The sequence below is a fragment of the Lepisma saccharinum genome, chromosome 23, assembly GCF_977018435.1.
Source record: "Lepisma saccharinum chromosome 23, izLepSacc3.1, whole genome shotgun sequence".
Classification (NCBI taxonomy): domain Eukaryota; kingdom Metazoa; phylum Arthropoda; class Insecta; order Zygentoma; family Lepismatidae; genus Lepisma; species Lepisma saccharinum.
This window is the reverse complement of record NC_139251.1, coordinates 41689967-41702486: the sequence shown is the minus strand read 5'-3', so window position 1 is coordinate 41702486 and position 12520 is coordinate 41689967. Positions and strand designations below refer to the sequence as shown.

General features: G+C 39.1%; 2 protein-coding genes across 2 annotated transcripts in view; one reads left to right on the top strand and one right to left on the bottom strand.

Annotated features, from left to right (window-relative positions):
- The window catches only part of LOC145977869 (flotillin-1-like), a 49539-nt gene extending 48962 nt beyond the window's left edge, over window positions 1-577 (bottom strand). Inside the window, exon 1 of the mRNA XM_083110202.1 lies at window positions 412-577. Within this exon, the coding sequence (XP_082966328.1) occupies window positions 412-460 (49 nt within the window). The 5' untranslated portion in view covers window positions 461-577. The remainder of the gene's footprint in view (window positions 1-411) is intronic.
- A 257-nt stretch (window positions 578-834) lies between these two features.
- The window catches only part of LOC145977766 (suppressor APC domain-containing protein 2), a 62833-nt gene continuing 51147 nt past the window's right edge, over window positions 835-12520 (top strand). The window contains exon 1 of the mRNA XM_083110040.1: window positions 835-919. The gene's annotated coding sequence lies outside the window, so the exon portion shown is untranslated. The remainder of the gene's footprint in view (window positions 920-12520) is intronic.

The window sequence follows — 12520 nt, the reverse complement described above, 5'->3', positions numbered from 1 at the left end:
CCTAATTAGACGCTTGCATCACTCATAACATTATGTATTTATACAGTTCAAATAATTCTGGAAAATATATGTCAAAACACACATTCTTAAAAAAAATAATACACAAAAATCGAATGTGGATGAATTTATCATGGACACATCCCACTTTCCTAAGAGTTCGAAATCAAGAATTTTGGACATTTCATTTCCCATCGGCAAGGTTATTTAACAAATAATTTACAAATATGGGACACAAAATGGCATATTCGCAGTGATAATATCCATCATATTAGGAAATTAAAGCAGATTATCTTTTTAAGTTAGCAGATTATCTTTTAAGTTATATTTTAGAGGCCTACTACGACTCTTCGATATTGGAGATTTACAGCCATTGCAAAATACCCAACCGGTCACTTTCAAACCTAAACTTACCTGAGACAACTAACGCTTCATTAGGACCACATGTCACAAATCCCCACATTTTGACTTTCTCGTAACTTGACTTGAAGTTATTGTTTATCAAAGAGCAAAGGCATCCATAACCACCATAATTAAATCCTTATCTTGTTGACAAACGTCATTTCTTTTTTTTTTTGCGCAAGTGTAGTAATAATAAATTATCTTCATCTGCTCAGATATTTTCTTCATTAGTAACATACAAAAATGTTAACTATAATATATCATTATGAAACATTATTCTAGGTCTTACAGATGATTATAAGGATCCATAACTAATTGGAAATTAAATTATAAATTGAAAACCTATGTTGACGTATTTCTGGAAGAAATTTTAACAGCCCTACCCACCCACAGCTACCACTAGTCCGTATTGTAGTCTGTGGTGCTAAATGTATGTGGTAATCTGTGTTTTGTTTGAGTTCACTGTGATCTCTTTCTTTTGCTGAAATTGTCAGTAATTCAGAAATTATTTTATTGTGTGGTTTGTATTCCAATGTTACATTTTTATAATTACACGCATATAAAGTTTAATGATGATAGTAGCGGATGAGTAAGAAGGGGAGATGCAAATAATGTACTGTTACAATACTAACGTTAAGTAATTGACATAATCTGCCTTATCTATAAAACCTAAGTTCAAACAGAAATTCAATTTAATTGCATCTGATAGAAGCACAAATCAAGGGTCAATAAAAAGGAAATACTGTACTGAAGTAACAAGTGGGTTCCCCAGACAATTATACTTATCCATAACTTACATTCTTCATGAATGTTACAATATTTACCCTTGACCATCTACTCTCTCAAGAAAGTGAAATATTTTGCATACTTTATGAAGCATATGTTCTTTGTGAACGTTTTCTGTTGTGTTTACCTTACGGAAATGTGTTATTGTCTATAGAGCGACCACAAGGGAAAAAACCTTGGACGAAAAGCTTTCCCTTCTTCCGTTCAACTTGGGCCATAAGGAAGCATGGTCCACTCTCCCCCTCCCCTATGTCCGTGAAGTTAGCCTGAAGCGCCAGCCTGATCTGCGCATCCCTCAGTGAAGCTAGCCACACATTGTCCTTCCTTAGTCACCAATAGCGGGAAGGTAGCGTAACGTAGCTATCTTCCCGCTGTATCAGGGTGCAGGGTGCATGATATAAGGGTTGCCAGGGATGTAAGTGCAAAATATTAGAAAACGTCAGTGAAGTAGAAAAAAACGATGAATGTAATCCTTTTTTGTGTCGAAACTTTTGTTTTGCCCTTAGATAAATCGTTTCCGCCTTCCCACTCTATTTCTGTACATTCCCTGATTTATATTTCGGCAATCAATTAAGGCTTACGTTGAAGTTTAAGGAAACTATTACTAATAATAATATTGTTATTAAACGCATTTTGATACCGTGCCAAAGAACTGGCTTCGATACTTGGTGAAGCATGTGTTATTCGTATAATCTTCTGAAAAATTGCAAAGTTATTAATTTTAAATTTCGTAATCTGTTATATTAAAACAAGATAACTCTTTGCTCTTAGTGTTTATTTTCCAGGAATATATTGTATCTTCCTCCTCCCCGTATCGGATCTACTCTACAATAACCAGAAAATCTACACACTATTACACTTTTCAATAAGCAGTGTTTACAGTTTTCACATTACAAAATATAACATGAACATTTTAAAATAAAAACTTCCCCGAGTTTCCTCTCTGGCTATGGTCCTGTATCCTCTGATTAGTCGATATGTTCTCTACGCCCAACACTAGAAGCGCAGAACCGACTTCAAGGAGAACCCATTTTTTCAGGATGCAATGAAACTCCTCTGTATTGACTTAAATTGACTCTAGACATGTTAGACTACAACACATTGCCATTAAAAATTACATATAATCAAAATGCCCCCCCTCAGGGAGCGCCAAAAAAGTGTAGAAATGAATTGAAAAGCCGATTTCAACGACGGACTATTTTCATAATATGGTATTATAATTCCTCAAATGTACCTGGACCTAATCTACGTATGTCGCACAAAAGGACTACGCGAAAGAAACCAATAAAATCACTTATTTACGCCCCTAAATTGAACTCCGAAATTGTCACTTTGGACGTTCCGTCAGCCCGAACGAGGAACACTTCAAGCGAAAATCGGATTTAAAGGACGGCCCTATTTCTAAACGAGGCCATCTATTTCAGTGAAATGTACTTAGGGTCAAAATACTTATATAGGACAACAACTCTCATACTATGAAGTTCATTGTTTCACCTATTTACGCTCATAAAGTAACGTCAAAGACCGTCAGGCTGAGCATGTACTTGGAATGTACGCCCAACACTAGAAGCGCAGAACAGACGTGAAGGCGAGTCTATATTTTCAGGATGCAATGAAATTCCACTGTATTGACTTAAATTGACACTAGACATGTTAGACTACAATGCCTCTCATTTGACAATTTCATATAATCAATATGACCCCCCTAAGGGAGCGCTAAAGAAGTGTAGAAATGTATCGAAAAGTCGATTTCAAGGACGGACAATTTTTATAATATGGTATTATAATTCCTCAAATGTACCTGAATTTAATCTACGGATGTCGCACAAGAGGACTACGCGAAAGAAACCAAAAAAATCATTTATGTACCACCTCAAATAGAACTCCGAAGTCGTCACTTTGGACGTCGCGTCAGCAATGAACGACGAACGGTTGAGCAAAAAACGGATTTAAAGGACCGGCCTATTTCTAAACGAGGCCATCTATTTCAGTGAAATGTACTTAGGGTTAAAATACTTATATAGGACAACAACTCTCATACTATGAAATTCATTGTTTCATCTATTTACGTTCATAAAGTAATGTCAGAAACTGTCAGGCTGAGCATGTACTTGGAATGTACGCCCAACACTAGAAGCGCAGAACAGACGTGAAGGCGAGTCTATATTTTCAGGATGCAATGAAATTCCACTGTATTGACTTAAATTGACACTAGACATGTAAGACTAGAATGCCTCTCATTTGACAATTTCATATAATCAATAATAAACCCATACTGATAATGTGCGAATTACTCACAATTAGATACAAACTAAAGGTTAAAAGATTAAAATCAACAACTTACGTGTGTGAGTATGAGATTTTTCGTACTACGTTTCGGAGGTTACACTACCTCCTTCTTCAGGTTAAAACGATGTTTTTCAGACACCTGACATGGTGCCTCGTCGTGAAAGTGATGGTTAAGGATTTAGGTTAAAATGTTGTAGGAAGGACACTTTCTAAAAATGAATGTAAACTCACATCTAAAACCGCGCAATATTCATAAGAAACAAAAGAACGTCCAAGGTTGACGTCGGCGAACTGCCGACCAGTGCTCGGGGTAGGCGAATGCATGGTGTCAGCCCCATACCGGGAGAAAGAAAACTTCTCCTCCTCAATCCTTCCGAACTGGGGCTCGGGAGTCACCAATCCAAGGTGAAATCGACTTCCACCTCGGCGGCTTTCCTAACCTCAGGAGTAACACGGAAGCCTATCTCGTCCCTATTCACTGCGGCTTTTTCCCATTTTTTAAAGAAGTTAACCCAGCCGTCTTCTAAATTCCCATCGTCCCTATTAAGTTTGTTCCAATTTTTCGCGCATATATAGGCAGCTTCATATACATTTCTGTCCAATTTATTGTTAACCTCTCTAATAACTTCCCTTTTAACAATCTTATGTCGGTGGACCAATAGGTGTTCAGATAATCCTGTTTTGGGTATGCCCTCCTTTACATCCTTATCATGCTCTCCCCACCTAATTTGCATACTTCTCCCGGTCTGTCCCACATATTCCTTTCCGCATTCACATACTATCCTGTATACTCCCTTCTGCTCTTCAGGGTTATTGCGCCTATCCCCCCTCCCTTTCTTATAAGACGTAAAGTGTTTTTCAATACTAGGCTAGGAGGGCAAAAAAGATTGTTGGACAAGAAACATCGCAAAATGACAAAGAGGGGAAAAAAACTGAGGTAGGAAACGGTGAAAAGAATACATATTTTGTCGGGATTCCTTATTATAAGGGTATTTCCGAGAAAATTGAAAAGTCCGTGAGGGGTTACGGGATAAAATGTGGGGTAAGAGCACCCCGGAGTATTGAAAAACACTTTACGTCTTATAAGAAAGGGAGGGGGATAGGCGCAATAACCCTGAAGAGCAGAAGGGAGTATACAGGATAGTATGTGAATGCGGAAAGGAATATGTGGGACAGACCGGGAGAAGTATGCAAATTAGGTGGGGAGAGCATGATAAGGATGTAAAGGAGGGCATACCCAAAACAGGATTATCTGAACACCTATTGGTCCACCGACATAAGATTGTTAAAAGGGAAGTTATTAGAGAGGTTAACAATAAATTGGACAGAAATGTATATGAAGCTGCCTATATATGCGCGAAAAATTGGAACAAACTTAATAGGGACGATGGGAATTTAGAAGACGGCTGGGTTAACTTCTTTAAAAAATGGGAAAAAGCCGCAGTGAATAGGGACGAGATAGGCTTCCGTGTTACTCCTGAGGTTAGGAAAGCCGCCGAGGTGGAAGTCGATTTCACCTTGGATTGGTGACTCCCGAGCCCCAGTTCGGAAGGATTGAGGAGGAGAAGTTTTCTTTCTCCCGGTATGGGGCTGACACCGTGCATTCGCCTACCCCGAGCACTGGTCGGCAGTTCGCCGACGTCAACCTTGGACGTTCTTTTGTTTCTTATGAATATTGCGCGGTTTTAGATGTGAGTTTACATTCATTTTTAGAAAGTGTCCTTCCTACAACATTTTAACCTAAATCCTTAACCATCACTTTCACGACGAGGCACCATGTCAGGTGTCTGAAAAACATCGTTTTAACCTGAAGAAGGAGGTAGTGTAACCTCCGAAACGTAGTACGAAAAATCTCATACTCACACACGTAAGTTGTTGATTTTAATCTTTTAACCTTTAGTTTGAATAATAAACCCCTCAGGGAGCGCCAAAGAAGTGTAGAAGTGTAACGAGAAGTCGATTTCAAGGACGGGCTATTTTCATAATATGGTATTATAATTCCTCAAATGTATTTGGACGTAATCTACGTAAGTCGCACAACAGGACTAGGCGAAAGAAACCAATAAAATCACTTATCTACAACCCTAAATTGAACTCCGAAATTGTCACTCTGGACGTTGCGTCAGCCCGAACGAGGAACACTTCAAGGGAAAAACGGATTTAAAGGACCACCCTATTTCTAAACGAGGACATATATTTCAGTGAAATGTACTTAGGGTCAAAATAATTATATAGGACAACAACTCTCATACTATGAAATTCATTGTTTCACCTAATCACGCTCATAAAGTATCCTCAAACACCGTCAAGCTGAGCATGTACTTGGAATGTACGCCCAATACTAGAAGCGCAGAACAGATGTCAATGGCGAGTCTATATTTTCAGGATGCAATGAAATTCCACTGTATTGACTTAAATTGACTCTAGACGTGTAAGACTACAATGCCTTGCCATTGACAATTTCATATAATCAATATGACCCCCCTCAGGGAGCGCCAAAAAAGTGTAGAAATGTATCGAAAAGTCGATTTCAAGGACGGACTATTTTCATAATATGGTATTATAATTCCTCAAATGTAACTGGTCTTAATCTACGGATATCGCACAACTGACTGCGCGAGGTAATCCACAAAAATCACTTATCTACCCCTTCAAATCGAACTCCGAAGTCGTCACTTTGGACGTCACGTCAGCAATGAACGACGAACGGTTGAGCAAAAAACGGATTTAAAGGACCGTACTATTTCTAAACGAGGCCATCTATTTCAGTGAAATGTACTTAGGGTTAAAATACTTATATAGGACAACAACTCTCATACTATGAAATTCATTGTTTCACCTATTTACGCTCATAAAGTAACGTCAAAGACCGTCAGGCTGAGCATGTACTTGGAATGTACGCCCAACACTAGAAGCGCAGAACAGACGTGAAGGCGTGTCTATATTTTCAGGATGCAATGCAATTCCACTGTTTTGACTTAAATTGACTCTAGACATGTTAGACTACAATGCCTTGCATTTGACAATTTCATATAATCAATATGACCCCCCTCAGGGAGCGCCAAAGAAGTGTAGAAATGTATCGAAAAGTCGATTTCAAGGACGGACTATTTTCATAATATGGTATTATAATTCCTCAAATGTACCTGGACTTAATCTACGCATGTCGCACAACAGGATTACGCGAAATAAACCAATAAAATCACTTATCTACACTCTCAAATCGAACTCCGAAATTGTCACTTTGGACGTTGCGTAAGCCAAAGCGAGGAACACTTCAAGAGAAAAACGGATTTAAAGGACCGCCCTATTTCTAAACGAGGCCATCTATTTCAGTGAAATGTACTTAGGTTCAAAATACTTATATAGGACAACAACTCTCATACTATGAAATTTATTGTTTCACCTATTTACGCTCATAAAGTAACGTCAAAGACCGTCAGGCTGAGCATGTACTTGGAATGTACGCCCAACACTAGAAGCGCAGAACAGACGTGAAGGCGAGTCTATATTTTCAGGATGCAATGAAATTCCACTGTATTGACTTAAATTGACTCTAGACATGTTACACTACAATGCCTTGCATTTGACAATTTCATATAATCAATATGACCCCCCTCAGGGAGCGCCAAAGAAGTGTAGAAATGTATCGAAAAGTCGATTTCAAGGACGGACTATTTTCATAATATGGTATTATAATTCCTCAAATGTACCTGGACTTAATCTACGCATGTCGCACAACAGGATTACGCGAAATAAACCAATAAAATCACTTATCTACACTCTCAAATCGAACTCCGAAATTGTCACTTTGGACGTTGCGTAAGCCAAAGCGAGGAACACTTCAAGAGAAAAACGGATTTAAAGGACCGCCCTATTTCTAAACGAGGCCATCTATTTCAGTGAAATGTACTTAGGTTCAAAATACTTATATAGGACAACAACTCTCATACTATGAAATTTATTGTTTCACCTATTTACGCTCATAAAGTAACGTCAAAGACCGTCAGGCTGAGCATGTACTTGGAATGTACGCCCAACACTAGAAGCGCAGAACAGACGTGAAGGCGAGTCTATATTTTCAGGATGCAATGAAATTCCACTGTATTGACTTAAATTGACTCTAGACATGCTAGACTACAATGCCTTGCCATTGACAATTTCATATAATCAATATGACCCCCCTCAGGGAGCGCCAAAGAAGTGTAGAAGTGTAACGAAAAGTCGATTTCAAGGACTGGCTATTTTCATAATATGGTATTATAATTCCTCAAATGTACCTGGACGTAATCTACGTATGTCGCACAACAGGACTAGGCGAAAGAAACCAATAAAATCACTTATCTACAACCCTAAATTGAACTCCGAAATTGTCACTTTGGACGTTGCGTCAGCAATGAACGAGTAACGGTTGAGCGACAAACGGATTTATAGGACCGGGCTATTTCTAAACGAGGCCATCTATTTCAGTGAAATGTACTTAGGTTCAAAATACTTATATAGGACAACAACTCTCATACTATGAAATTTATTGTTTCACCTATTTACGCTCATAAAGTAACGTCAAAGACCGTCAGGCTGAGCATGTACTTGGAATGTACGCCCAACACTAGAAGCGCAGAACAGACGTGAAGGCGAGTCTATATTTTCAGGATGCAATGAAATTCCACTGTATTGACTTAAATTGACTCTAGACATGTTAGACTACAATGCCTTGCATTTGACAATTTCATATAATCAATATGACCCCCCTCAGGGAGCGCCAAAGAAGTGTAGAAATGTATCGAAAAGTCGATTTCAAGGACGGACTATTTTCATAATATGGTATTATAATTCCTCAAATGTACCTGGACTTAATCTACGCATGTCGCACAACAGGATTACGCGAAATAAACCAATAAAATCACTTATCTACACTCTCAAATCGAACTCCGAAATTGTCACTTTGGACGTTGCGTAAGCCAAAGCGAGGAACACTTCAAGAGAAAAACGGATTTAAAGGACCGCCCTATTTCTAAACGAGGCCATCTATTTCAGTGAAATGTAATTAGGTTCAAAATACTTATATAGGACAACAACTCTCATACTATGAAATTTATTGTTTCACCTATTCACGCTCATAAAGTAACGTCAAAGACCGTCAGGCTGAGCATGTACTTGGAATGTACGCCCAACACTAGAAGCGCAGAACAGACGTGAAGGCGAGTCTATATTTTCAGTATGCAATGAAATTCCACTGTATTGACTTAAATTGACTGTAGACATGTTAGACTACAATGCCTTGCATTTGACAATTTCATATAATCAATATGACCCCCTTCAGGGAGCGCCAAAGAAGTGTAGAAATGTATCGAAAAGTCCATTTCAAGGACTGGCTATTTTCATAATATGGTATTATAATTCCTCAAATGTACTTGGACTTAATCTACGGATGTCGCACAACGTGACTACGTGAGGTAATCCACAAAAATCACATATCTACCCCTTCAAATCGAACTCCAAAGTCGTCACTTTGGACGTCGCGTCAGCAATGAGCGACGAACGGTTGGGCAAAAAACGGATTTAAAGGACCGGCCTATTTCTAAACGAGGCCATCTATTTCAGTGAAATGTACTTAGGGTCAAAATAATTATATAGGACAACAACTCTCATACTATGAAATTCATTGTTTCACCTATTTACGCTCATAAAGTAACGTCAAAAACTGTCAGGCTGAGCATGTACTTGGAATGTACGCCCAACACTAGAAGCTCAGAACAGACGTCAAGGCGAGTCTATATTTTCAGGATGCAATGAAATTCCACTGTATTGACTTAAATTGACTCTAGACATGTTAGACTACAATGCCTTGCATTTGACAATTTCATATGATCAATATGACCCCCCTCAGGGAGCGCCAAAGAAGTGTAGAAATGTATCGAAAAGTCGATTTCAAGGACGGACTATTTTCATAATATGGTACTATAATTCCTCAAATGTACCTGGACTTAATCTACGCATGTCGCACAACAGGACTACGCGAAAGAAACCAATAAAATCACTTATCTACACCCTCAAATCGAACTCCGAAATTGTCACTTTGGACGTTGCGTCAGCCCGAACGAGGAACACTTCAAGTGAAAAACGGATTTAAAGGACCGGCCTATTTCTAAACGAGGCCATTTATTTCAGTGAAATGTACTTAGGGTCAAAATACTTATATAGGACAACAACTCTCATACTATGAAATTCATTGTTTCACCTATTTACGCTCATAAAGTAACGTCAAAAACTGTCAGGCTGAGCATGTACTTGGAATGTACGCCCAACACTAGAAGCGCAGAACAGACGTGAAGGCGAGTCTATATTTTCAGGATGCAATGAAATTCCACTGTATTGACTTAAATTGACTCTAGACATGCTAGACTACAATGCCTTGCCATTGACAATTTCATATAATCAATATGACCCCCCTCAGGGAGCGCCAAAGAAGTGTAGAAATGTATCGAATAGCCGATTTCAAGGACGGCCCATTTTTATATCATGTTTTTTTTATAATTCCTCATACATTGATGAAAAGGAAGATAGGATAAGAAATTGAAACCACTTGGCATCAGAGGAAGTGTGCAGCAGGTGTATCCGGCCACAAAAGAAGTGTTGTATGTGAGGTGGCAAATATAAATTTTATAAAGAATATGGATGACAGAATCAAGAAAATATGCACGATTGAATGTGAAAAAGAAGGAAAGATAAATAGCCTATGGAAACAGTTGGAAAGGAATGGCTACGAGAAGGAGGACATAAACAGAGTAAGGAAGAAAAGGTGCAGGGGACAATTGGAGGAGAAAGAAAAAGAGGGAAGATTAAGAGAAAGAGAGGAGGTTTCGAATAAGGAGTATGGGGAAGACAACAGAAAAGATATGCAAAGTGCTTAGGAAAGCGGACATTAAAACTTACAGGAAGGGAGGGAGAAGCATCTTAAGAATAGTGAAGAATGCAAACAAGAAAAAGGAAAACAGAGAAGAGGATGAGGTAGGGATTATCTACGAAATGAAATGTAAAGAATGTCAGAGTGTGTACATAGGAGAAACGAAAAGAGGCTGAAAGACAGGTTGAAACAACATAGGGATGATGTACGACTTAAGAGAGAGAGAAATGCAATATTTCAACACACGAGAGAAACAGGACATGACATAGAGTGGGATGAGACTAAGCAGATAGGAAGGGAGAAGAGAATGCTAGTGTGAAAATGGAAGGAAGCCAAGGAAATAGAGAAGAAAGGTGAAGAAGACACAATGAACTGGAATGGGGGACTGGAGATATTCAAAGAATGGAAGAAGGTGTTAGAAAGAGTGGAAAGGACAAGAGAGAAAGAGGAGAGAAGAAGGAAGAAGAATGAAGGAAAAAGATCGTAAGATAAAGAGTCCAACCACATTTCAGATGAAAGTACAGTTGACAAGGGAAAGCCAGCTGCTAGAATGATCCAGAACAACTTTCTAATAGTCTGGAGGGGAGTAATTTTTGTGTATATATATCGTCCTGTTTTGTACCTTGTTACATTTGTACTTGGTGCAGAGTCTGAAGAAGACCTTGCTAGAAAGTTGAAACGTTACGTTTAGTTTATGTTTTTAATGAAATAAATTTCTGCCTTGGTCAGCATATTGAGTTTTTCACATCATGGAAAGAAGGTTTCATGGTGTTATAATCTTATTTTATTTCAAATATTATTTGTTTTGGGCATAATTTACATCCGAGAGGACAAACGCCATTGTTGTTTCAATATTTATTTCCATTCGGGAAAACGCAAACACATTTTACATTTCACAACGTAGGTTATTCAATTAAGTGCAAGGAAAATTTCGTATACTACTTAAAGGAACTAATGGTCCACCTGTAACACGTTATCGGCCCGATTGTATAAAGCAGTTGATCCTCGATTAGCCAGTAAAATTGATCTGCAGTCACGCTGAACTCTGATTTTGTGTTGTATAAAAGTTGAACTGAGATTAAGTCCATGCGATCTGCGGTCAAAGTTGACCCGCGATTTTTCTCCGATCAGCAGACATTGACCGTAGTTCAGCTGTTGTAACATGGCTGTACTAAAGAATATTTGTTTGTAAAATGTGTTGCAAGTGAACGTATGCGGCAAGACGGGAGAATCAATTCATAAAATCCTGTTTCCATAATAATAAAGAAGAAGCATGCACAACGAGGTGAAAATGATAAATATTTCTTCCATTTTTCTTTCTTTCCATATATCCTGTGTCATTGTTATTTACTGTTTGAAATACCATGGATTTTTTCCCCTTGAAATTAGCCTTAAATGAGTGCAAAAGCATATTGTAACATTGTTTGATTTCACGATCAGAGAATGGTAACTTGAGAACAATCAAGTGTTCATTGATACAAACAGAAAACATGCCCCGCTTACGCTTTCTTGTTGATGTCATTGTAAAACTTGCGTTGGGATGAAGAGGGGGCCAGGTTCACGGACGTTAAAAATATTACAATTTCGCTTTACTGCATCCAGCAAAGTGTCATTTCTACTACTTTTGGCTAATCGCGAAGATAAGGATAAGTGAACACTCACAAGGAACACCCATGCCCAGGCAGGGATTCGAACCCGTGATCCCAGCACGGAGCCCGGCTAGAGTTTCTAGGAAATGAATACGACGATTAAAATTTCGACTTATAACCCGCGAGCCCCCTCCTCCCGCCTCCCCTGGAGATCAGCTCGAGCTACGGGCCTGGTTCACTCCCGGATCGTAGGTCAAATCTGAAATCTAATCTCCAGTTAGTGATGTTTGTACAACCGGCCCTCGATGTCCTTTCCGCGATGGGAGAGCCGCGGCGACAAGCAGTCTGCCGCGGCGATACAGAGGACCGACCGACCACATGTGTCTGACACTTGGAGGGGTGGGGGGAGGGTCTGAACCGGGAAGGTTTCCTCTGACCGCGAGAAAATATTTGACAGGTGGCGGCTGGCATCAAGTTGTTTCCTTCCTTCTCGAGTTTCGTTGCCGCTTGTACGTCCACTTTGTGGAAAGGAATGGCAAAGGCGTGCTAT